At 43.2% G+C, this 26,666-nt stretch overlaps 1 protein-coding gene across 3 annotated transcripts in view; it reads left to right on the forward strand.

The window, feature by feature from the left end:
• The window catches only part of GIGYF2 (GRB10 interacting GYF protein 2), a 734,963-nt gene that overhangs the window by 327,578 nt on the left and 380,719 nt on the right, over nucleotides 1–26,666 (forward strand). For 2 of the 3 annotated variants that reach the window (XM_030217174.1, XM_030217173.1), the window contains one exon: nucleotides 6,309–6,491. The exons of the other annotated variant lie outside the window; for it this stretch is intronic. In XM_030217174.1, the coding sequence (XP_030073034.1) occupies nucleotides 6,309–6,491 (183 nt within the window). The remainder of the gene's footprint in view (nucleotides 1–6,308; nucleotides 6,492–26,666) is intronic. 3 annotated transcript variants of the gene reach the window in all.

A 26,666-nucleotide genomic window follows, 5' to 3' on the forward strand; every position in this document is an offset into this window, starting at 1 on the left:
GGGGCCCTTTTACTAAGCCGCATAGCCGCCAACGTGCGCCCAACATGTGTCAATTTTGAGTTACCGCCCAGCTACCACGTGGCCCTCATAATAATTTCATTTTTGATACGAGTCTGCTACGTGCCCCCCAAAATATTTTTATTTTCTGGCCCACTGGCGGTAATCAGCATTTTATGTGCGTAGACCATTACCACCCGGTTACTGCGTGAGACCTTACTGCTAGGTCAATGGCTGGCGGTTAGGTCTCAGACCCAAAATGGATGCGCAGCAATTTTCATTTTGCTGCATGTCCATTTTTGGCAAAATTAAAAAAAAAATGTGTCTGCACTACTGCAGGCCATTTGTTTAGCGTGCCTTTGTGAAAAAGCCCCTCAGTCTTTTGCATGCCCACTCTGTCTTGTTAGCACAGTGGTTTATTTTTGATTTTTTCCATGCAAAAAAAAAAAAAGTACATCAGAAATAAGAGTAGTGTGGGAGAATTAAGAATAAGCTGCTGCGCTAAAGGATAGCACAGCTTATTGCACTGGCTCCTCCAGCCATAAAAGAAAGAGGGAGATCTTGTTATTTTATTATGATCTCACTTTCTATACACTAATAAACTAAACTAATAAAGAATTTGGTATACCGCCTCGGAGAAACCTGTCAAGACTGTGTACAATCTATAAAAATATCAAATAAGTAGTAAAAAAGGCCCGTTTTGGAAACAAATGAAACTGGCGCTAGCAAGGTTTTCCTCGGAGTGTGAATGTTTGAGAGTGTGTGTGGGAGAGTGACTCTGTGAGAGAGTGAATGCGCGGGTGTGTGTCTGTGATAGAGTGAGTTTAGGTGCGAGTGTGTGTGAGAGAGTGTGCCAGGGGCCCCCCTCCCTCCCAGTGCCAGGGGCCCCTCCATCCCTCCCAGTGCCAGGGGCCCTTCCATCCCTCCCTCCCTCCCTCCTAGTGCCAGGGTCTCCCTCCCTCCCAATTTCTGGGTCTCCCTCCCTGCCTCTATGGTGAGAGGTGCTTGGAGAGGCTGAGGCGTGTAAAACGGGAAAAAGAGAGATAGAGGAAAGTGGCTAGAAGCAAAGGGTGGGGGGGGGGGGGGGGGAGGTGAGAGAGAGAGTGAGGGCGAGATCTCCCCATTACTGAGAAAAAAGTTTTTAAAAATACCTTTGTAAATTCCGAACACTGGGGCTGCTGTGAACACGACCCCTCCCCCCTTTTCTAATACAAATGTTCTGTGCAGGAGGCTTCTTCTGCCAGATTCGGGGGAGGGGGGAGGTTAGTGTAATCAGGAGAAGAGAAAGAGATGAAAACCTGGGCGGTTTTAGCTGGCGAATTGTTCCGTTTGTATTTTATTTCTTCTGTTGCTTGCGCCATTGTCCCACCTACTCTCCCCCACCCCCATGAAATCCCCTCTATACCTACCCGCCACCTTGCCTGTAAATGCAAGTGTCACAGCAGGAGTGAAAAGGGATCCCGGTGGTTGGTGGGGCTGCTTTGTCAAAGCCAGGTTTGTGTTTATTACTTCGTCTTCAACGTTCCAATGGGACGTCTTGTCTCTAGGTTACTTTTTCTGTTGGTTCAGCTGATTCCCTCCGCCTCCTTTGTCGACTTGGGGGGTGGGGATGTGTCTCTCTGTTCCGCCCGCGACGCCATCATGTTTTGACGCGTGGGCGGGGCAGAGAGACATGGTTTGTGGGATGGCTTCACCACCATGAACTAACGAACCCTTTACGGAGTCAAGTGACTTCAGAGCATTATCTTCAGAATGTTGGGGGTGCGTTTTATTATAGTAGATAAATAATTATTGAAAAGAAATACATTTATAGACAGGAAAGAGAAAACAAAACAAGGAAACCAAGGGATGGGGAAGGAATAAGAAGAAAGGGAAAGTTTGTTCCAAGTTTATTCAGCATTTGATATCCCACACTTCGTGTAAAATATCTGAGCAGTTTACAAACCTAGTATAGAAAGGAAAAGGGGGAGAAAACAATGCTGACATATTCACTCAGGCTGCTCCAGATGAGAGCGAGTGGTTTAAATCATGGACTATAGTTCTGAAGAAACAGGCAAGTTTTAAGTTTAGATTTAAACCCTGCCAGGGAACACTCGAGACAAAGGTCTAATGGTATTGATTCCATAGAGCTGGGCCCATAAAGCTAAAGAACCTACGTTGGACAGTCAGGAGATGGGTGTTGGTGCGAGGGGACTTGGAGAAGATGCTGTTGTGAAGAGCGCAATGTCCTTGTATGAAGTAAGTTAAGAGAAACCGCGATAGATAAGAAGAGAGACCAGAAGATTGAACTTTGTGTACCAAAAGAAGAATTTTAGAGGTAATGCAGAAAGACACAGGCAACCAATGTTCTAGCACCAATAAGCAGATGTGCCGTGACGTTCATCACCAACTGGAGTCTGATGAAGCCTTTTTGACTTTAACCCTAGAACAGTGCATTACAGTAATCCAAATTTAAGAGGACCATTGAATGAATTAAAACACACACAGCAGTGTCAGAGAATTGATGATGAGCTGAATATAAAGATGCAGTTTATAGAAACGGGACTTAAGCCCAAACGAAATATGTTGGCAGCAAGACAATGTAGTGTCCAGTGTCACTCCTAAAACACGCATAGAATCAGTCTGAATAAGGAAAATACCTGTCATCTTAACTGGCATGGATTGAGGCGGCATGCTCAAGCGGCCAAAGAAAGTACAGCAACACTTTTCCCAGATTTAGTTTTAGCCTATGCTGCCATAGCCAGTCCGTTATTCCATCCAATTTGATTGAGAAAACTAATAGGATATCATCAGGAGAAACAGAAGGATCTGGATATCACAGCAAACACCATGAGGCCTACAGATTCTATGAAAGTGAGCAATGGAAAAAGAAATACATTAAAAAGCAGAGAGGCCAAAACCAAGCCCTCAGGGACACTGAAAGTCAAAGTATACGGGGTAGAAACCGAGTGTTTCCAAGAAACCAAATATTGACTCATCAAATATGAGCAAAGCCAGTCAAGAGCTCTACCCTGAATGCTCAAAGAGTGAAGATGGCCTAAAAGAGTGTAATCGACCACATCAAAGGCCACAGTAAGGACAAGTAAATTAAGAGCAACAGATTCGTTCCAGTTGAAGTATAAAAGGATCATTTTAACAACTCCTAAAAGTGCAGTTTCTGTGCTCTGTGACCTCCAAAACCTGGTCTGGTGAGGATGGAAGACCTGCTTTGACTCCAGAAAGTCCTGAAGCTGGTGGTAAACAACTTGTTCAGCCAATTTTGAAACAAATGGTAATTGCACTATTGGCTTGATAGTTGCTCACCAAAGAAAGGCTCAACTTTAGCTTCTTCAATTTAGGAATAATGTGTGCAATAATGTGTGCTTATTTCCAAGTCTTAAGGGACTGTTCCATGGTTCAAAGAGGTACCGATCATAATATGCAGGAAAGTTATTAGAAAACTACTGAAGCACTTCACAAAGGCAGAAGGCTTTGGGTCATGAGGGATTGTAGTTAGCATGTAGAAGAAAGAACTTGAGACAAGGCAGCAGGAGAGAGAGGAGTAAAAGAAAGTGAGGCATCACTAGGGAATACCTGAAGAAGGAGCTGTTAGTGTGGGAAAGCATAAGAGAAGTGGAAAATCAGTGATCAAAACTAAAGTCTGCTATAAATATGACAACTGATCTTTACGCGAGGAAAGTAAACAAAAACAAGAGAAACAGGTAGCCTATATGGTTCTCCAAACAGCTGAAAAAATTAAGAGCAAAAGAGGCTTTGTTCAAGAAATACAAAAGAACGCAATGAGAGGATCACGGAAAAGAATATCGGATTAAACTCAAAGAAATAAAGAGGGAAATACGGGTAGCGAAAGCGGAATTAAAAATGGCTAAAGATGTAAAGAGAGGTGACGAGACCTTTTCAGATATATTGGAGAAAGGAGAAAAGATAGGAATGGAATTGCAAGACTGAAAGATAATGAGAGTGGCTATGTGGAGAGTGAAGAGGATATAAAGCGAACATGTTAAACAATTACTTCTCTTCGCTGTTCACAGAGGAAAATCCTGGTTGGCTGCCAAGGGAATATCTGGGAATGGAGTGGATACCGCACCGTTTACAGAAGAAAGAGTTTATAAACTGCTGGAGAATCTGAAGGTGGACAAAGCTATGGGGCCGAATGGGATACATCCCAGGATACTGAGGGAGCTCAGAGAGGTCCTGGCGGGACCTCTTAAAGATATATTTAATAGATCTTTATAGACTGGAGAGGTTCCGCGAAATTGGAGATGAGCAGATGTCTCTCTTCACAAAAGTGGTGACCGGGAACAAGTGGGAAATTACAGACCGGTCTCACGTCAGTGGTAGGAAAAATAATGGAGTCACTGCTGAAAGAAAGGATAGTTAACTTTCTAGAAGCCAACAGGTTACAGGACCTGAGTCAACATGGCATTACCAAAGGAAAAACCTGCCAAACAAATCTAATCGACTTCTTTGACTGGGTGACCAAAGAACTGGATGAAGGACGTGCGCTAGTTGTAATCTACTTGGATTTCAGCAAAGCCTTTGATATGGTCCCCCACAGAAGACTCGTAAATAAGTTGAAGGGGCTGAACTTAGGACCGAAAATGGTGAACTGGATAGGAAACTGGTTGACTGACAGGTGGCAGAGGATGGTGGTAAATGGAATCCGCTCAGATGAAAGGAAGGTGAGCAGTGGAGTTCCTCGGGGGTTGGTGCTGGGGCCTATTCTGTTTAATATATTTGTGAAAGATATTGCTGAAGGTTTGGAAGGAAATGTTTGCCTTTTTGCAGATGACAAGAAAATAGCCAATAGAGTGGATACCCTGGAGGGAGTAGAAACAATGAGAAGGGATCTCCAAAAATTAGAATGGTCAGCAGTTAAAATTTAATGCCAAGAAGTGTAGAATGATGCACTTGGGGTTCATAAACCCAAAAGAGAGATACCGAATAGGAGGGGAGAGATTAGTAAGCTCGACTCTGGAGAGAGACCTTGGGGTGTTGGTGTCAGAGGGTATGAAGGTGAAGAAGGGTGATAGATGTTGAAATTGGAAGTGGTGGGGAGAGGGAGAGATGCCTGCTGGACCCAGAGGAGGGGACAGAGGAATGCCTAAGTGCCAGGTCAGATTTTTTTAGGCACCATTACAAACTGGTGCCTGGGGTTTGTCGAGATATAGATATAAAAAATGAGTTTGTGTGTATGTCTTTCATCTTTATCATATGTTAATTTATTATATGTTAATTTTCTGAAAGGGATTTTAAGATGTATTGTATGGGTAAACTTTTTTTGCATATAAAAAGAGCCTCAAAAAAGATGACAGCACTTTAGTGGTGTAAATTTACTGCCCCAAAAGAAAGCTATCAAATTAAAAAAGCTAAAGCTTTACCCTCCTGTCAGTATCCAAACATATAAAAATACATGCAGCTGAGAGTAAAGCGCATACACATGACTTATGTCTTGTGTTAATATATGATGCATTATTTCTACATATTTACCCTGAGAGAGAGTACATTTCCAAAAAAAGTTGGGTTAAATATGCATTTTGTTAAATAAGATGCACGCTAGGTTTGTCTTAATTTACCTTTTATATCAGGAAGTTATTCCTCAGTGGCGTAGGAAGGGGGGGGGGGCGGGAGGGGCGGACCGCCCCAGGTGCACGCGCTCGGGGGGGGGGGGGGGTGCCGGCCCCGCTGGTTCCTTGCTCCCTCTGCCCCGGAACAGGTTACTTCCTGTTCTGGGGCAGAGAGAGCAGGGAACCAGCGGGTCCAACGCAGCTCCGAGTGACGTGCACTCGGGGCGGATCGGCCCTCCCACAGGTAAGAATGCGGTCCGAGGGGGGGGGGTGTGCCGCAGGGGGGGGGGGGTGTGTGCGCGCAGCAGCGACCCGCCCCGGGTGCCATTAGCCCTCGCTACGGCACTGTTATTCCTTGCTCTTAGCCAATTGGAGTAACATGCTTTACTTGAGGTGCATGACTAAATATATGATGTCTTTACAGCCTTTTCTCAGTGTCCTCCCTCATTTGGCTTTCTTTCACTCTCTTCCCTAATGAAACACATGAAGTCTCATTTTAAAATCATACCCAGGTCTTACAAAATTGGCAATCTCGGACATTTCTTTTTGGTGATGTGTCAGATTTCATATTCTGTGTAACAGCAAATGTACTCCATGACAAGAAAATGGTCTGCGGTACCGATTAAAGGATCCTAGCTGTTTATAATAGTGGGTATCAGGTGGGTGCACAGCTTTGGGGTGAGTGTTCATTGCTCTTCATAAGACTGGATTATGCATACAACGATGCTCTTGCTTTCTTTCCAGTGAGACCAACTTTTGAAGAAGGTGGGACACCGATTGCAGGAAGGAAACATGAGTTCACACGCTCTGAGAGTGAGAACTGGCGTATCCTGAGAGAGGAGTTGAATGGGGAAGACGAAGAGGGAGGGGTGTGGCGATTAGCAGGATCTCGGCGGGATGGTGAGAGATGGCGGCCTCATAGTCCAGGTGAGAGAACAGAAGAATGAGATCAATGGGGAAAGTCGAGGAGCACAACCTAAAGAAGTGAACAGATAAAACTAGTAGCCATGACATTTTTAGTATCTGATAACCTTGCTCTCTGTTATCCCAAATAAGGTATCCTCTTTGTAGCATTTTATGGATCACTTTGTTACTTTTTGATACTGCTGCTTTGTTACATGTTTGTATATAACAATTTTTAAATACCATCTTCCTTACATAGTCATTCAAAATGTTTTACATAATATTCAAAGATCAATTACTAAAGATATATAATCCAAGAAATCAAGACATCCAGAAAAAAAACCAGGTCTCCCCCCCCCCCCCCCCCCCCGTATCATATTGTCCCCATTAACCCCCACCTTTAATGGTAGCAAGATTAATGCCTTTTTCAAAAATTCTCTGATAGTTTATTCTTAATTCTCTGGTTCTGCTACTGTAAATGCTGTGGCTCTCCAAGTCATTGTCTTGGCTTAATCCACGTTCGTCGTTAAACATACATTTCTTTGTAATGACCACAGATTTCCTTTGGTATATAATGCCTTATTTGATCTCTCAGATAAACAGACTTCCATTTCTAAACACCTTAAAGCTTAATATTACCAGTTTAAACAGATACGATTCTTAGTTCAATTTTGCCAGAGAAGGCAGAGTACTTTCCCTTCTGCAGCCCTGTTGAACCAAAGTCAAGATTCCCAACAGTAAAGATGTTGAGATTTTGCTGAGTTTGCACAGTCTGCCTTAAACTTTGTAATTTGACCTTTTTGTTCTTCTGGGGCTCCTGTAGTTGTTACACAGAGCATTAGACTAGAGATGACGTTCACAGGTCAGAAGTAGTAGGGAAGGGAGAAAAATCAGCCCTTGCTTAACTGAAAAAAATACACGAAGTATATTGGGTCCTATTTACTAAGCTGCATTAGTGTATGTTAAAAGCCATGTTAACAGCACATTGCTTCGTGTTAAACATTAGGTGTTTAATGTTGCAGTTAACGTGGGCTAAGGTGGAAATTCCTATTGAGGGCACATGGGTAGGGACTGTACCTTGCAGTTAATATAGAGCTCGCTACTGAATGTTAACTGCTAATGTGACAGGTAATGCAGTGCAGTTAGCTTCACCTCCAGAAATGTAGCAAACTGCATTATGAATTATTGGCCATACTGTTAAAATGCAGTAGTGATTATTCCTTTGCTTTAATTATACAGCTGCCTTCTCCAAAATGCTGGGAATGCCTCTAACACTTAACATACAAGTTTTGCACCTTAATGTACCTAAGTTAGCAGGCAACGCACATTAGATGAAAACCTTTCTCTGAGTACAGGTAGACCTTCATATTCTCACATATGGGTTTGACGTCATCCTTGGCATCGAAGGACTGCGATGCTGAGCATCGGGGGAAACCCCAGAAGCACAAGCACCAGGGCATTGGCTTCACTGGTACTCAAGAAGCACCAACACTGGGAAGAGTGCTCCCTCTCTTTGGAAGATGTGCCATTGCATAAGTCTGTGGGCAGCCAGGTCCCCGCTACCAGTTTGGCACCGATGCTTTCTCAGGCTGCCTCTCTCCCAAGCTCACCCATCTTTACCAATGCCGTCCGATAAGTGGTTTTGAGTGGGCCTAGGCAGTGACCCTACTACTCTGAGGCATAGGTTTCCACCACCTTCTTGTTCTGCCAGAAACCCTCAGGCTCTGCATGCTCAGCCTTGCCAGTTCCGCTCTCAAAAGCCCCAGCCAGCATCCCAGTCAAAGCAAGAGACAAGCTTTTGACTGGCTCCAGGAGAGCATAGCTATGCTCAAAGTAACTGTCCTGGATGGCTTCCCAGTATAGGGGAAGCTGAATTTTTTTACCAACCCAGGAGGCCCCTTGAAACCTCCGACTGGTGGGTTCTTTAAATAGTCCGTCTCGGTTACACCCTGCATTGGCATCAAAGACACTAAATTGCCCACTGAGAGCTTTGTACATCAGCTCTTAGCCCAAGCAGGTACTTGTAGAGAAAATCTCCACCCTTCTACGGGCTAATTCTATTAAACCCATGCCACCAGGGCAAGAGGGAACGGATTCTATTCCAGGTACTTCCTTGTGCTCAAAAAGACAGTGGGGGTTTGTCCCATCCTAGATCTAAGGGCCCTGAACAAATTCCTGGTCAAAGGAAAGTTCAGGATGATTTCTCTGGGCACTCTTCTCCCCCATGATTCAGGAAAACAATTGGTTATGCTCTGGACATAATGGTCTATACTTCCCAGTCACAGGAGGTATATCAGATTCTGGATAGGGTAACACCACTACCACCACCAGTACCGCGTTCTGTCATTTGGCCTCGCATCAGCTCCCAGGCTATTCACAAAGTGTCTAGTGGTAGTAGCAATGTATTTATGCTGACTGAGAGTGTGTTTCCCTATCTCAGAATTTTTCAACCCAGTCCTTGAGGCACACCTTGCCAGTTGGTGTTTTCAGGATAGCCCCATTTAATTCAATGGGGATATCCTGAAAACCCTGACTGTATGGATGTGCCCCGAGGACTGGGTTGAAAACACTTGCCCAGACTGGATGATTGGCTGGTCAAGAGCACATTGCAGGAGCGGGTGACAGGGTCAATGCACCTAACTGTTAAGGTGTTGGTGTTACTAGGGTTCGTCATCAGCTACCCAAAGTCCCACCTACTTCTGGTCCACTGATTGGACTACATAGGAGCCTTCTCGATATATTGCAGGCTTGGGCTTTTCTCCGATAAGCAGACGCATTGACATCTATTTATTTTATTTATTTGTTGCATTTGTATCCCACATTTTCCCACCTATTTGCAGGCTTAATGTGGCTTACATAGTACCTTTAAGGTGTTTGCCCAGTTGGTTGATAGCAAATACAAGATTGTATAGTGATCGAATGAGGTATATGTGGACGGTTGGAAGAGATGACGATTGTGTGTTGTCATTAGGCATGCTGTGTTTTGGGTGAAGAGGTTTACGTAGGATCGTTGGGGTAGGCCTTTTTGAAGAGGTTGGCTTTTAGTGATTTCCTGAAGTTCAGGTGGTCATAGATTGTTTTCACAGCTTTTGGGAGGCCATTCCATAGTTGTGCGCTTATGTAGGAGAAGCCGGATGCGTAGGTTGTTTTGTATTTCAGTCCTTTGCAATTTGGGTAGTGTAGGTTTAGGTATGATCTTGATGACCCGACTCTGTTTCTTATTGGTAGATCTATGAGGTCTATCATGCATCCTGGGACTATGCCATATATAATTTTGTGGAGTAAAGTGCAGATTTTGAAGATGATCCGTTCTTTGATTGGGAACCATTGCAATTTTTCTCGAAGGGGTTTGGCACTTTCAAAGCGTATTTTGCTGAATATCAACCTGGCTGCTGTATTTTGGGCGGTCTGGAGTTTTTTTTGTGAGTTGTTCTTTGCATCCCGCATAGATTCCGTTGCAGTAGGCTGCATGACTTAGGACCATTGATTTTATTAGGTTTCGGAAGGTTTCCCTTGGGAAGAAAGGTTTTAGTCGTTTGAGCTTCCACATTGAATAGAACATTTTCTTTATTACAGAGTTTACTTGGCTCTCGAGAGTGAGGTTGCGGTCGAGTGTGATGCCGAGTATTTTCAAGCTGTCTGAGGTAGGGAGGGTGTGTCCTGGGGTATTTATAGTTGTGGGTTTGTACTTGTTATGTTGAGAAGAGAGGATGAGGCAGTGTGTTTTTTCAGTGTTCAGTTTCAGTTGAAATGAATTTGCCCAGGAGCCCATGATGTCTCGTAGGTTTGAAGCAGGAAGGAGGTTACAGTTTGGCAAATGTTGAGATTGATGGGCTACATGGTCTCAAAGTGCATGTCACTCCCATGGCACGGCTTAATTTGAGAGTGGCTCAGTGGGCCCAAGCTTCCCATTGGTTTCAGGCAACTGGGAGTCTAGCGGATACAATCCAGGTTCTATCAGTGTTAACTCATGCCCTTCTCTGGTGGACAAGTCGATCAAATTTGACTGATGGACTACCATTCCGAATTCTGCCTCATCAGAAGGTATTAACAATGGATGCATCCAACGTAGGATGAAAAGCGATGAAGAGCTCATGTAGGTAGGCTTCACACCCAGTGAACTTGGTCTGCTCAAGAAATAGATCTTTATATCAACCTTCTTGAGCTGAGGGCTGCTTGCTATATCCCATTTGAAGATTTGTGGCTTTTGCTTGCATTTCTTATCAACTTCAGGACAGTGAATAACATGATTCCTACTGGAATCCTATCCCAGTGTTTGTGCAGCCTCTTGACGCTTGATTTTCAACAGCCCTACCTGAACCGTAGACTTTAGCAAATACTATTCTAGACAGTGTCTAATGGGAATCTCTGAAGTTTGCATCTATAATACGTTTCACTTGGAAAACCAGGTTATAACTAGACATATGAATTAACTTGTCACACTCTTTATAAGTAATTTCAGAAGGCTTTTGTGGCATTTGCACATGTAAAAGGCAGCATGTAAAAGGCAGGTTTGTATGTGGAAACAGTCCGAAAATACTAGGACTAGGGGGCACGCAAAGAAGCTACTAAGTAGTAAATTTAAAATGAATCAGAGAAAATATTTCTTCACACATCTCATTACTGCCTTGAGCAGGACACCCAATGTGACAGCCAGTTCGGTTAGGCAGTCTTGAAGAATTTGTTTGGTGTCTAGAATCCAGATTCACCCCCTATGAACAGTTTTCTTTAGTTCCAGGCTGCACCTTCACAGCTAGTATATAAATAGTTTCAGGTTAATTGACTTTCAGACATCGACATTTTGATTCCTATATTGTTTTTGGTGAGCCTGGTAGCTAGGGAATCCCATCTGTGAGTATATGACTGCTTGCTTGTCCTTGGAGTAAGCAAAGTTACTCACTTGTAGCAGGTGATCTCCGAGGACAGCAGGCTTAGTATTCTCTCATACCCTTCCACTTCCCCTTGGATTTGTATTCTTTAGTTATCTTACAAGACTGACTGACCCGTGTTCGCTAGTCTGTGTCCATGCCAGGCTCCATCGGATGGCATTGCCCATCAGTGAGAATACTTGGCCTGCTGTCCTCAGAGAACATCTGCTACAGGTGAATAACTTTGCTTTATTGCAGATTAATGCATAGATTACATAGTACTGTACCTTCTGTACACTGCCTTGGGTGAATCTCTTCATAAAGGCAGTTAATAAATCCCAATAAATAAATAGTAAGCTTTGCTTAAGGGAGAGGCAACTATTAAAGGAGGATTTTTGTAAATTGAGTTTTCATTAAATGAAAGGTTGTATTGCTTGCCATAGCTGTGATTTTGGAAATGGCATATCAGAAAAATTGGAGATAGTTGTGGGTATGGTAGTAATGAAACCCAGGCTTCAAAATACTTAAGTTCTAAAATCTCAGTAGTTTCATTGTGGTGACACTGTAGGAGTTTTGTGAACTCATTAAATGTTAGAAACCAGGTTCTCACTGGGACAGTGGGAACACAGTTTTAAATGCCTATGGCATTTAAGATGTTTGTGCCTATTTTAAAGATTGCAGTAAACAGATGTGGTGTTTTTTTTTTTTGTAATGTAAAAATTGGCACCTAAGGGGAGAAGAATGCATAGATGGTTCTCCTATTCAACTAAAGAGGAATTGTAGGATATTGATAAACACAGAATCGCCTGATCACGTGCCTTCCTGGTGCGAAGGTGGCGGACTTCATGCGTCACCTAGATAGGATTTTAGATAGTGCTGGGGAGGAGCTGGCTGTCTTGGTACATGTGGGTACCAGTGACATAGGAAAATGTGGAAGAGAGGTTTTGGAAGCCAAATTTAGGCTCTTAGGTAGAACGCTCAAATCCAGAACTTCTAGGGTAACATTTTCCGAAGTGCTCCCCGTTCCACATGCAGGGCCCAAGAGAAGGCAGAGCTCCGGAGTCTCAATGCTTGGATGAGTTGATGGTGCAGGGATGAGATTTTTAGATTTGTAAGGAACTGGGCAGCGTTCTGGGGAAGGGGGAGCCTATTCCAGAATGATGGACTCCACCTTAACCAGGGTAGGACCAGGCTGCTGGTATCGGCATTTAAAAAGGAGACAGCAGCTTTTAAAATAGAACCTGGGGGAAGGCCAGCAGTCGTTCAAAAACGCATGGTTTGGAACATGGTATCTTTCAAAGATATCACCAAAACAGGGAAGATAAGGTATGAGTGGAGGAGTGGCCTAGTGGTTAGGGTGGTGGACTTTGGTCCTGGGGAACTGAGGAAATGAGTTTGATTCCCACTTCAGGCACAGGTAGCTCCTTGTGACTCTGGGCAAGTCACTTAACCCTCCATTGCCCCATGTAAGCCGCATTGAGCCTGCCATGAGTGGGAAAGCGCGGGATACAAACCTAATTAAAAAAAAAAAAATACTGATAGCGAGGTTGCAATAGAGAACATAGTAGACCAGGTGTTTTAAAATCAGACAAAAGATTGCAAATTAACACTGTCAACTGCTGAGCAACATGTAAATAGGAACAACAAACCTAATTTGAAATGTCTATATGCAAGTGCCAGAAGCCTAATAAATAAGATGGGAGAGTTAGAATGTATTGCACTAAATGAAAAATTAGATATAATAGGCATCTCTGAGACCTGGTGGAAGGAGGATAACCAGTGGGATACTGTCATACCAGGGTACAAATTATATCGTAGTGATAGGGTGGATCGAATTGGTAGAGGTGTAGCATTGTATGTTAAGGAAGGCCTTGAATCAAATAGATTGAAAATTCTGCAGGAAACAAAAAGCACATCTTGGAATCTCTATGGATTGAAATTCCATGCGTAAAGGGAAAAAGGATAGTGATAGGAGTATACTACCGTCCACCTGGTCAGGATTAACAGACAAATGTGGAAATGTAATCAGACATTAGGGAGGCTAACAAACTGGGCAACACAATATTAATGGGTGATTTCAATTACCCCATATGGTAAATGTAGCAGCAGGGCATGTTAAGGAGGTAAAATTACAGCAGGGCATGCTAGGGAGGTAAAATTCCTTGACAAAATCAAGGACTGCTTTATGGAGCAGCTGGTACAGGAACTAACAAGAGGAGGAAAAATTCTAGACCTAGTCCTTAGGAGAACGAATGATCTGCTGCAGGAGGTAATGGTGCTGGGGCTGCTTGATAACAGTGATCATAATATGATCAGATTTGATATTGGCTTTGGAGTAAGTACACACAGGAAAATTCAATACGTTAGTATTTAGCTTTTAAAAAGGAGACTATGTTAAAATGAGAAGAACGGTGAAAAAAAACTTATGAGGAGCAACTGCAAAGGTCAAAAATTTACATCAGGCGTGGATGCTGTTCAAAAATACTATCCTAGAAGCGCAGGCGAAATATATTCTGTGTATTTAAAAAGGAGGTAAGGCAGTACAAAACGACAGCTGGCATGATTGAAAAGTGAGGTGAAGGAAGCTATTAGAGCTAAAAGAAAATCCTTCAGAAAATGGAAGAAGGAACCAACTGAAAATAATAAGAAACGACATAAGGAATGGCAAGTCAATGCAAAACGCTGATAAGAAAGGCAAAGAGGGACTTTGAAAAAAAGATTATCTTGGAGGCAAAAACACATAGTAAAAATGTTTTTGTAAGGTATATTAAAAGCAAGAAGCTGACAATAGGATCAGTTGGACCGCTAGATGACCGAGGGATAAAAGGGGCACTCAGGGAAGACAAAGCCATAGCAGAGAGATTAAATGAATTCTTTACTGCGATCTTCACTGAGGAAGATTTGGGAGAGATACCGGTACCAGAAGTGGCTTTCAAAGCTGATGACTCAGAAACTGAATGAAATCTCTATAAACCTGGAGGATGTAATGGCGCAATATGACAAATTGAAAAGTAGCAAATCGCCTGGACCTGATGGTATACTTTCCAGAGCACTGATAGAATTGAAAAATGAACTTGCAGATCTATTGTTAGTAATATGTATTTATCTTTAAAATTAAGCATAGTATATTGGAATATTGGAGGGTGGCCAATGTAACACCGATTTTTTTTTAAAAAGGTATTATAAGAAAGGATTGGAAAACAAAAATGAGAATATTGTGTGCAATTCTTGTCACCACATCTCAAAAAAGATATAGTGGAATTCGAAAAGGTACAGAGAAGGACAATGAAAATGATTTATTTATTTATTATCTCATTATACCCCACATTTTCCCAACTGTGTCAGGCCCAGTGTGGCTTACATCACACTGCAAAGGCGGACGCCAATGCAGTAAATTAAGCTAATACATCATGAAACCTACATAAGAAATAAAGGAGAGGATGGGGAAGAAACGAAAGGAACAGGGAAATCAGGGGAGAGAAGGGCAGGGGGGATGTGCCCAAAATTGTCGTCATATTGTTATGAATCAAGTAGTGGAGACACATGTTAAGTCCTTGGGGTAAGATTTTCCAAATAACAAAGTCTTCAAAAATTTTCTGAAATTTAGATAGTTGTGAATGTTTTTTATAGCTTTTGGCAAGGAATTCCATAATAGAGAGCTGATGAAGGAGAAGGATGAAGCATATGTGGATTTATATTTAAGCTCGTTGCAGGTTGGATAATGAAGGTTAAGGTATGAATGGGATAGTCTTAATGCATTCCTTGGTGGCAGGCTGATTAGGTCTATCATGTAGTCAGGGACTTCACCATAGAGAATTTTGTGTACTAGGGAGCGGATTTTAAATGTGATGCAATCCTTGACAGGAAGCCAATGCAGAGCGGTTTAGCACTCTCAAATTTGGTTTTACCATAAATTAATCTTGCCGCTGTGTTTTGGGCGGTCTGCAGTTTCTTAATAAGTTGCTCTTTACAACCTGCGTATACTCCGTTACAATAATCCAAAGGACATAAAACGATTGACTGTATTAGGTGGTGAAATACTTCTCTTGGGGAAAAAAGGTTAGGATAAGGGGATGGGACGACTTCCCTTGAGGAAAAGGTAAAGCGGCTAGGTCTCTTAAGCTTGGAAAAAAAAGTCTGAGGGGCAATATGATAGAGGTCTATAAAATGAGTGGAGTGGAATGGGTAGACGTGAATCGTTTGTTTACTCTTTCCAGAAATACTAGGACTAGGGGGCATGCAATGAAGCTGCAAAGTAGTACATTTAAAATGAATCAGAGAAAATATTTCTTAACTTTTTTTTTTCAAACTGTGTTTATTGATTTTCAGTTATACAAAACATTTCTCATTTTTACATCTTATCACTCATAACAATACGCTACATTTCTATGCCAGTTATTGCTAGTATTCCCTTCCCTCCCTTCCCCCCCCTCCCCCCCCCCCCCCCCCCCCCCCGTATCATGGTGGTGCTATTGTCTGTTCATGCAAATGTTCATATGGTTGCCATACTTTGCTAAAGGCTCCCATTCGCCCTCTTCTCATAGCCGTCAGCTTTGCCATCTGGTACAGGAAGTCCACTCGTTGCATAACCCGCCTCAATTCAGGCGGCTGTGGGCTTTTCCATTCTCTGGCTATAACAAGTTTAGCTGCCACCAGGTATTGTATGGCTAGTTTGTGCTGGGGCCCTGTCGTTGAAGCTGGCTTGAAGTGAAGGAGGCAGTACTCCGGCTTGCAGGGGAAGGGGCACTGAAGGACTGTCGTTATCATTGCTATCACATTCTTCCAATATTCTATTATCTTGGGGCATTCCCATCAAATATGCATAAACGTGCCTCTAGCCCCACACTGTCGCCAGCAGTCTCCTGATGTCTCTGGATATATTTGCTGTAATCTATCTGGCGTATAGTACCACCAGCAAAAAATTTTAAATCCATTTTCAATTGCATTTTGGGCCATAGAGGGTTTAAAAAGGTAGCAATAACCCCTTTTCCAGCACTCCCTTGAGAATGTACCCTGCAATACTCCCTCCCATCTATTGATATATGTTCCTTGGGGGTCTGTGTGTTGGAGTAATGCTAGATATATGTGTGAGATACTTCCCCTTCCCCCTCCTTTTCCCATCGCTAATTCCAAAGATGTTTCCCCCAGCTCCAGTTCTTCTCGGGCCTTGGTTTGGAGGTAGTTACGTATGCAACAGTAAAACACCTGATCTCTAGCCTGCAATCCATATTCCTCCTGTAACTCTGCAAAGCTTATTATCTTATCATCATCCCACAGTTGGCCCAACTTGTGAAGACCCGCCCGTGCCCAATGTTTAAAGGCTATCTCAGTGGTCCCTAAAGGAAAGCCTGGTGCCCTGCATATCCCTGTCTGATGAAAATATGTATGTTCCGGGAACCACTGTTTCCTAATTTGGCACCAAGTGGATAAAATGTGGCTAAGTCCAATGGGCATTCTGCGCCCTAAACTCCCCAATTCTTTACTTGATATCCACAAGAGATCCCCCACCTCCCTCATCCCCAGCCATGCCCTTTCCCAATGTAGCCATTTTTTATTAACTGCTGGGTGCCAATCGGCCAAGATTCTTAATTGTGCCGCCTAATAATAAAGAAAGAAATTAGGGACTCCCATCCCCCCTCTCTCTAATGGTTGAAATAGTATAGCACGCCTCACCCGTGGGGGTCGCTTCCTCCAAATAAACACAAACAACTTTCTATTGAGGCGTGCAAAGAAACTGCGAGGGATAGGAATAGGGAGCGCCATAAACAAATATAACAGTTTAGGCAGCATCATCATTTTAACGGCGCTAATACGACCCTTCCATGAAATGTTTAGGCCTTCCCACCTATCCAGTTCAGCTATTAACTCTGTTATTTTCATCGGGAAATTTGCCTCATAAAGATCCTCTACTTTAGGAGTAATCTGTATCCCCAGATACTTAATAGATTTTGTGGCCCACACAAACGGGAACGCCGCCTTCATCCGCCCCATCTCTTGGTCAGGTACTGTAATATTAAGTAGCTCTGTCTTAGTAATATTCACCTTAAAGCCCGACCTTTCCCCATATTGTGCCATTAGTTCTATAGCCCGCCGCACCGATGACTCAGGGTTGGTCAATGTCATCAGCACATCATCTGCAAACAGCATTAGCTTGTGCTCCCTCCGTCCGCGAACTACTTCCTTTACTCCTGTATCCGCTCTTATAATACAGGCCAGTGGTTCAATTGTTAGGGCAAACAATAATGGCGAGACTGCACAGCCCTGTCTTGTGCCTCTTTGAAGTTCAAGCGACTTTGAATAGGAACCATTGACTTTTAATACCGCCAATGGAGCCTGGTAAAGCAATTGCAGCCACTTCAGGTAACAACCCCCAATCCCAACTCTTTGTAGCATTGCAAATAAGAATGGCCATTCTACGCTGTCAAACGCTTTTTCCGCATCGACTGACAGCACTACAGCTGGCTCACGCTCATCTCTCATTTGTTGGAGTAAGTGCAACAAACATTAATTGTTGTCAAAGGCCTGGCGCCCCATTATAAAACCTACCTGGTCCGAGTGAATGAGTTTAGGAAGTACTTTTTGCATCCTAGTGGCTAGAAGTTTTGTGAATATTTTATAGTCTACATTTAGAAGGGATATAGGTCTGTAAGACCCGCACTGCTGCGGGTCCTTTCCAGGCTTGAGCAGGAGGGTTACCGCAGCCAATCTCCATGAGTATGGCAATTCTGGCGCTTGATCAAAGGTTTGAAAAAGCCTCAACAAAAGTGGTGCCAAAATACTAGCATACAGTTTATAAATCTTAGCGGGGAACCCATCGAGCCCAGGGGCCTTAGCCTGTGGTAGGGCTTTGATCGCTTCCTTAATCTCCTCTAACCCTATAGGCGCCGACAGTGTGTCCCTTTCCCCTGGTGACAACTGAGGTATCTCTATCCCCTGCAAGAACTCTTCAATATTATTAGGGGGTACCTTCATTTCTGACTTATATAAACTCGTATAGAATTCATGCAGAGTAGCTTGAATGTCACTTGTTTGTGTTACAATCTGGCCTTGATTGGTTGTTAAACTATGGATCTGATTACGAGACATCTGCTTTTTCAACTTGTTTGCTAATAATCTACTCGCTTTATCACCCAGCTCATAATATTCTTGTTGCACTAGTTGCAATTGGTGGGCCACCTCTGCCATCTGTAGCTCATTTAGCTGTAATCTGGTTTTATGGAGCTCTGTCATTACTGCCCTATCTCCTGGGTTGGCTTTATGCTTTCTCTCTGCCTGTTGGATCTGTTCCCTCAGCTCGCACTCCTTGGCTTCTTTGGTTTTCCTCAGATGTGCTTTAAGAGCAATAAGCTGCCCTCTCACCACTACCTTCATACCCTCCCATAGGCTCGCTGGGCTGATATCACCTACATCATTAAACTCTAAATATTCTTTTATATATTGTTCAATCTTCCCCACATTCTCTGGGTCATTTAGCAGTGCCTCATCTAGTCGCCAATATCTTTGTCCCCCTTCTACTCTCCCTGTCTGTAATCTTAGGAGGACTGGGGCATGATCGGACCATGTACGTATTCCTATCTGTGTCTGTTGCATGGCTTTAGCCACTACCCCATCCCCCAGCCATATATCTATCCTAGAGTAGGAGTTGTGTGTTGCTGAGTAGAATGTGAAATCTTTATCCTGCATATGTGTTGCTCTCCATAGGTCTGTTAAACCCCATCTTTTCATAAAGCTGCCCATAACTTCTCTGTCTTTCCTGGCATATGTCGCTTGTCCCGAGGAGTTGTACACCAAAGGATCTATTGTCAGATTAAAATCCCCTCCCATCAGCAGCTGCCCCTGGACATGCTGTTGCAGTTTTTGCTCAATTCCCTCCAAAAACTCACCCTGTCTTTCATTAGGTGAATATAGCGTGACAAATGTATACAGTGTATTATACAGCGAGGCTACCACCAACAGAAACCTGCCTTCCTTATCTGTTATTGTTTTGATAATTTCCCAGGGGAGCGAGTCCATAAATGCCATAAGCACACCCCCCTTTTTATGATTTTGACTACTTACAGAGTGTATTATTATGGGATACCTCCTATGGACCAGCAATTTCTTATAACAATGCTTTAAATGTGTTTCCTGCAGCATAAGTACATCACATTTCATTCTTAACACTTCAGCAAACATTCGTTTGCGCTTTATTGGGGAATTAAGGCCCTTAACATTCCAAGTTACACAATTAAACATTCACTATTTTGGCCTCCCCTATACGCTATCTTAATCAGCAACCACCAGATACTTAGATAATAACCCCACCCCATCCCTCCTTCCCCTCCCCCCCTTGCCTAAAAAGACATGGCCCACATCTCACTTGAGGCATGTCTATTGTTGAGAGGAGTCACGTCTCCCTTTTGTCCCTCAGCTTATTCCAAAATTCCACCCCCGTGGATTGGCTTGCTCACCATTTGTCCATTAAGCTGCTCAGTCTGCTATCACGATGTCCTGTCACTCCTTTCATTTTCCTTTTGACGAGCTGAGTTGCTTTCCAGACATCTGTCTCCTTAGGCGACCTCGTCCTTGCGATACTCTTTGCCACCTGGGTTTCTTATCGCGTGCTGCTTCTCCTTGCGCGCTGGGTCGAGGGTCAGTCGTTGCCTCCCTTTGCTTCATATATTCTTGTGCTTCCTCAAGTGATATCACTTTCCTCTGTTTCCCTTCACAAAAAAAGGTTAACGCAAAGGGGTATTGCCACTTATAAGGCACTCCTTCCTCTCAAAGTTGTGCTGTTAGCGGACGCAGTTCTCCCCGACGTTTTAGGGTTATGGCCGATATATCTTGATACAGCTCAATCGGGTAGCTTTCCCAGTGCACGGGGCTCTCTAATCGCGCCTTCTTCATCACTGCTTCTTTTATTTTTTAAAGTCCGTGAAGCAGGCCACTATATCTTTTGGCTGGTTTGGTCTCCTGGCGCCCAATGCACGGTGCGCGCGCTCAAGGCGAATGCTTGCTTTATCATAGGGCTGGTCTTCAGTGGATAGAACTTGCGCTGCTATAGACTGCACTACTTCCTCACAGTCATTGAATTCCGGCAGTTCGGGCACCCCCCGTATTCGAATATTAGAGCGCCTGCTCCGGTTCTCCAAATCCTCAATTTTATCCATGAGGTATTGAGCTTCTGATTTTCGCTCCCCGAGCTGTTGTTCAACTGCCTTGTTCACTTCTATTTGCTCTTCCTGGCCAATTTCGATCTCCATTACTCGGCTGCCCAGTTCTGATATTTCCCCTCTTAGCTCAGTACTCAATTGGGCAAAGTCTTTGCGCATTTCCTTCAGCTCCATTTTTATTTCTTGAAACCACGTGCACAATTTCTCCCGCACTTCAGGCTCTGCCGCCGCTCTGTCGATCGATAGCTTGCCTCGTGGAGATTCCAGACCTTGCTCTGCCATCGTCGACGCATGGGCGCCATCTTCTTCCGCCACTATTCCATCAGCTTTAGCTTTTTGCTGGTAGGAAAAGGCAGCTAAATCAGGCGTTTTGATTTTTGATTGTGACATCTCTCGGCTCAGTGCGCTTTCCACTACCGAACGCGGTGGTTTCCGCTTGTCCCACGGGGGTTGGACCGCTATAAAGTCACTATTTTAAAGCTGGTAGACGGGAGCTCCGTTTTCACCGCTCCATTTGCTAGCGTGACGTCACTTCCTCCAATATTTCTTAACTTAACATGTAATTAAACTCTGGAATTCGTTGCCAGAGAATGTAGTAAAAGCAATTAGCGGGGTTTAAAAAAGTTTTGGATAACTTCTTAAAAGAAAAGTCCATAGGCCATTATTAAAATGGACTTGTGGGAAATCCACTGCATATTTCTAGGATAAGCAGCATAAAATGTATTGTACTGATTTGGGATCTTTAAGGGTACTTGTAACCTGGATTGGCTACTGTTGGAGACAGGATGCTGGGCTTAATTGACCTTTGGTCTGTCCCAGTATGGCAATACTTACGTCCTTATGTAAATCAATGGGACTTGTGCCAAAAGACATGTGAGAAGAGACTTGAGGACCTCAATATGTGTTCCCTAAAGGAAAGAAAGGATAAGGAGGATATGATAGACGGTTACATACATAGTAACATAGTAGATGACGGCAGAAAAAAGACCTGCATGGTCCATCCAGTTTGCCCAACAAGATAAACTCATATGTGCTACTTTTTGTGTATACCTGACCTTGATTTGTTTCTGCCATTTTCAGGGCATAGACACTAGAAGTCTGCCCAGCACTGGCCCCACCTCCCACCACCGGCTCTGCCACCCAATCTCCGCTAAGCTTCTGAGGATCCATTCCTTCTGAACAGGATTCCTTTATGTTTATCCCACACATTTTTGAATTCCGTTACCTTGTTTATCTCCACCACCTCCTGCAGGAGGGCATTCCAAGTATCCAGCACTCTCTCCATGAAAAAATACTTCCTGACATTTTTCTTGAGTCTGCCCCCCTTCAATCTCATTTCATGTCCCCTAATTCTACCGCCTTCCCATCTATGGAAAAGGTTCGTTGCGGATTAATACCTTTCAAATATTTGAATGTCCGTATCATATCACCCATGTTTCTTCTTTCCTCCAGGGTATACATGTTCAGGTCAGCAAGTCTCTCCTCATACGTCTTGTAATGCAAATCCCATACCATTCTCGTAGCTTTTCTTTGCACCGCTTCAATTCTTTTTACATCCTTAGCAAGGTACGGCCTCCAGAACTGAGCACAATACTTCAGGTGGGGCCTCACCAATGACTTACACAGGGGCATTAAAACTTCTTTTCTTCTGCTGGTCACACCTCTCTCTATACAGCCTAGCAACCTTCTAGCTACGGCCACCACCTTGTCACACTGTTTTGTCGCCTTCAGATCCTCAGATACTATCACCCCAAGATCCTTCTCCCCCTCCGTACATATCAGACTCTCACCGCCTAACACATACGTCTCCCGTGGATTTCTACACCCTAAGTGCATCACTTTGCATTTCTTCGCATTGAATTTTAATTGCCAATCCTTAGACCATTCTTCTAGCTTCTGCAGATCCTTTTTCATGTTTTCCACTCCCACCCGGGTGTCCACTCTTACAAATCTTAGTATCATCCGCAAAAAGGCAAACTTTACCTTCTAACCCTTCGGCAATGTCACTCACAAATACATTGAACAGAATCGGTCCCAGCACCGATCCATTACTCACCTTTTCCTCATCCGAGCAAATTCCATTAACCACCACCCTCTGGCGTCTGTCCGTCAACCAGTTCCTAATCCAGTTCACCACGTCGGGTCCTATTTTCAGCCTGTCAAGTTTATTCAAGAGCCTCCTGTGGGGAACCGTGTCAAAAGTTTTGCTGAAATCTAAGTAGATTACATCTATAGCACGTCCCTGATTCAATTCTCCGGTCACCCAGTCAAAGAATTCAATGAGATTCGTTTGGCACGATTTACCTTTGGTAAAACCATGTTGTCTCGGATCTTGCAACTTATTGGCTTCCAGGAAATTCACTATCCTTTCCTTCAGCATCGCTTCCATTACTTTTCCAATAACCGAAGTAGTTTCCAGCTTCTTCTCTATCACCACTTTTGTGAAGAGGGACCACATCCGCCATTCTCCAATCCCAAGGAACTTCTCCCTTCTCCAAGGATTTATTAAACAAATCTTTAAGAGGACCCACCAGAACCTCTCTGAGCTCCCTCAATATCCTGGGGTGGATCCCGTCTGGTCCCACGGCTTTGTCCACCTTTAGATTTTCAGGTTGTTCATACACACTCTCTTCCGTGAATGGTGCTCTATCCACTCCATTCTCATTAGTGCTTTTGCCAATCAATCGCGGTCCTTCTTCAGGATTTTCTTCTGTGAAAACAGAACAAAAGTATCTGTTTAGCAAATTTGCTTTTTTTTTTCATCATTATCTACATAGCAGTACACTGCATCTTTCAGTCTCACAATTCCCTTTTTAGTCTTCCTCCTTTCACTAATATACCTGAAGAAATTTTTGTCACCCCTCCTTACATTTCTAGCCGTTTGTTCTTCCGCTTGCGCTTTCGCCAGACGAATCTCTCTCTTGGCTTCTTTAAGTTTCATCCGGTATTCCTCTCCGTGTTCCTCCTCTTGAATTTTTCTGTATTTCAGGAACGCCAACTCTTTAGCCTTTATTTTCTCGGCCTTTCTTGGAGAACATTATCGGTTTCCTTTTTCTCTTGCTTTTATTTACTCCCCTTACATAAAGGTTTGTGGCCCTATTTATAGCTTCTTTCAGCCTGGACCACTGTCCTTCCACATCTCGTTCACCCTCCCAGCCCATCAGCTCCTTCCTCAGGTATTCCCCCATTTTACTAAAGTCAGCATGCTTGAAATCCAGGACTTAGTGTTTTGAGTGGCCGCCCTTCACTTCAGCTGTCATATCAAGCCAAACTGTTTGATGGTCACTGCTGCCCAGGTGGGCACCCACTCGGACATTTGACACACTATTTCCATTTGTGAGCACCAGATCCAGCGTCGCTCCCTCCCTCAAGGGTTCCGTCACCATTTGTCTGAGCAGAGCACTTTGAAAAGCATCCACGATCTCTCTACTTCTTTCCGATTCCGCAGATGGAACCTTCCAATCTAAATCCGGCATTAATTCTGTATTAATATGTAAACTAATCTTTTTCAGAAATGGGGAGCAGTAGATGTAGTAGAGGTCATGAGTTGAGGTTTCAAGGTGGGAGACTTAGGAGCAATGCCAGGAAATACTTTCTCACGGAAAGAGTGGTGGATGCCTGGAAAGCCCTCCTATGGGAGGTTGTGATGACAAAACCAGTGACAATCCAAGAATGCATGGGATAAACACGGAGGATCACTATATAGAAAAAGAATGGAATCCAATTAAAGTAAAACAGAACTGGAGCGAGGTTTGATGGCTGCTTCAGAGGTTGGGAAGTAAGACCAGTACTGGACAGATTTCTACAGTCTTGGCAAAAAAAACCAGATCAGGATCAAGGCTGGAATGGGCTTTGGCAACTCCAGTAGTTGGTAAGTAGGACCAGTGCCTAGCAGACTTCTACAGTCTGTGCCCCAAAATTGGCAGGGAGAGACAGATAACCAGCATTTAATCATAAAGCGGAACCTGTGCAGATTCAACTCCAGCCACCTTGATGGGCAAGCTGGATGGACCATGCAGGTCAAACATTTACAATGTTACCTTAGTTGGACTTAAGTATGAAGTAATGGTAGGCATAGTTAAGGCCTAATTTTATGTGTTTGGGTTTTTTTTTTTAATATCAAGTATATTTTTAATTAAGTTCTGTCAGCACCTTTGATGCTGTGCTGATAGATATATTCTTCTAGTAGGCATGACATGAGAAGTAAAGTTTACCCCAGAGCATTATGGGGCAGTGTTCTACAAAGTTCCACATGCTAACACTTTATCACTATAAGAAATGTTATGATTATTTACTGTTACAGTTCTGTACTATCCTGGACTTCCATTTATGCAACATTTCCTTGTAACCAGTTTGGACTTATATAAATATTTGTTCTTCCTTATCTGCCAAAGGAACTTGTCAAGGACATTTAAAAGTCCAACTGCTCAGATCTGCCACAGGAAAACACACAATGTCTGTCTTGATTTGGTTATCTCATAAAAATAAATGAGACACAAAATCAATATGAATGAACTTACCTGCTATTTTAGCTCTGACTTGCAAGGTGAAGACAGAGGAATCCCTAGGTATTGATCTGAGACTTATAACCTTGTGACCCAGTTACTGAAATGTCTTGGGATAAGTCTGTCTCTGTACACAGTGATAAACTGTGAACAAGGAGACAAATGTGCAAGTAGTTTGCAAATTTAACCTTGGAGCTCTAGTTGTTGGTGTCTTCAATGAAGCCACTATACTGCAGAAACCTTTAGATTTTCTGTAAACAAATATAATAGGAAAATTGTGAATAACATGGAGCAGGTCTACACTGAGTTTAAAACACCACAGTATCCCTTAAAAATAAGCAGGGTGGTATATTAAGCTTGGTTAAACTTAAACATAAAATTTTGTCTACATCTAGACAAGTTTTTTTTTCTCCAGGTCCCTCACGCAGCTTCAAGTCATGAATGTAATTACAACATAATCGTAAGATGGTGATTCAGAATTGTATTGAATCAATACAGATTGAGATTGCTGTTGAAAATAAACTCCTTTTGAAGATTTCTATAGATTCTCTAGTTGAACAAGTAAGTTATAGCCAGAAGTGAAGTAGGCTCTGGTACTACAGTGGGTAAGCACATCTTCCTTATAGGCTTCTGCTCACAGTGGTCTAATGTGACACTCTTGCAGAACTATATAATCATATACCTTCTTAATACATATTGTGAACTTAATTAAAAATTGTAAAGTACTGTGTGCATATATTTCAATCATCTATATATATAAAATCTAAAAGGCACCACTGAAGCCTCCAGCCAGAAGTGTGAAGCGCCAGAGATATCCGGTTTCCCCATGAGTGAAGGAAAACAGCACAGCAGGAAATCCGAGGAAACAGTGAAGGACTCAGAGGGGGGAGGGGAGAGAGATGCCCTTACTCTCTCTGTAACAAAAACACAGAACAGCAGGAGGAAACACTGAAGGACTGGACTCAGAGGGGGGAGGGGGAGGGAGAGAGGGCAAAGGGCAGGGACACACACTCCCACATGCACACTCTGAAGAAAACCTTGCTAGCCCCTGTTTCATTTGCATCAGAAACGGGTTTTTTTTTTTTACTAGTTTATAATATTTAACAATACCAAACCTGTGTACATGTGCCCACATAAAATATTTCAAAAACTTGAGAAAAAAACAAAAAGGGAACTTAAATAACTCTTCTGTCAATCTTCCAAATACGCCCAAAGAACTTCCAAATATACCCAACATCTAGATGTTTTGGCACATCTTTGTGCCTCCATCTGGGCACTTTGTTAATATGCTGAAAGAACAGTGAAATGAGAAATTTGCCATTAATAACCCTTCTTCAAAAATCCCAATATATTTACTTAACTATAAAAACATACTAGTGCCTCCCCAGGAACTGAAACTGTTAAACCAAAACAAGAGGGCTGGAAATGACATACTGGGCATGTTTTTCTCTTTATCCCGTCTCCTATTTCATACTATTCCCCTCTTCCCAGTCCCCGAGTCCTGTTCTCCCTTTGCCAGGCCTCTGTTTCTCCTCTGGCTCTTTCCTTTTCCTCCCTACCTATGGTCATTTTCTCTCCCTCCCTCAAACTTCATCAATCCTCACCCACCCAATACTTTAATCCCTGCAGTTGGTCCCCCCCCCCCACCCCCCCGAAATCCCCAACTCCGTCCTG

This window comes from Microcaecilia unicolor, chromosome 10 (genome assembly GCF_901765095.1).
Source record: "Microcaecilia unicolor chromosome 10, aMicUni1.1, whole genome shotgun sequence".
In the NCBI taxonomy this organism is placed as follows: Eukaryota; Metazoa; Chordata; class Amphibia; order Gymnophiona; family Siphonopidae; genus Microcaecilia; species Microcaecilia unicolor.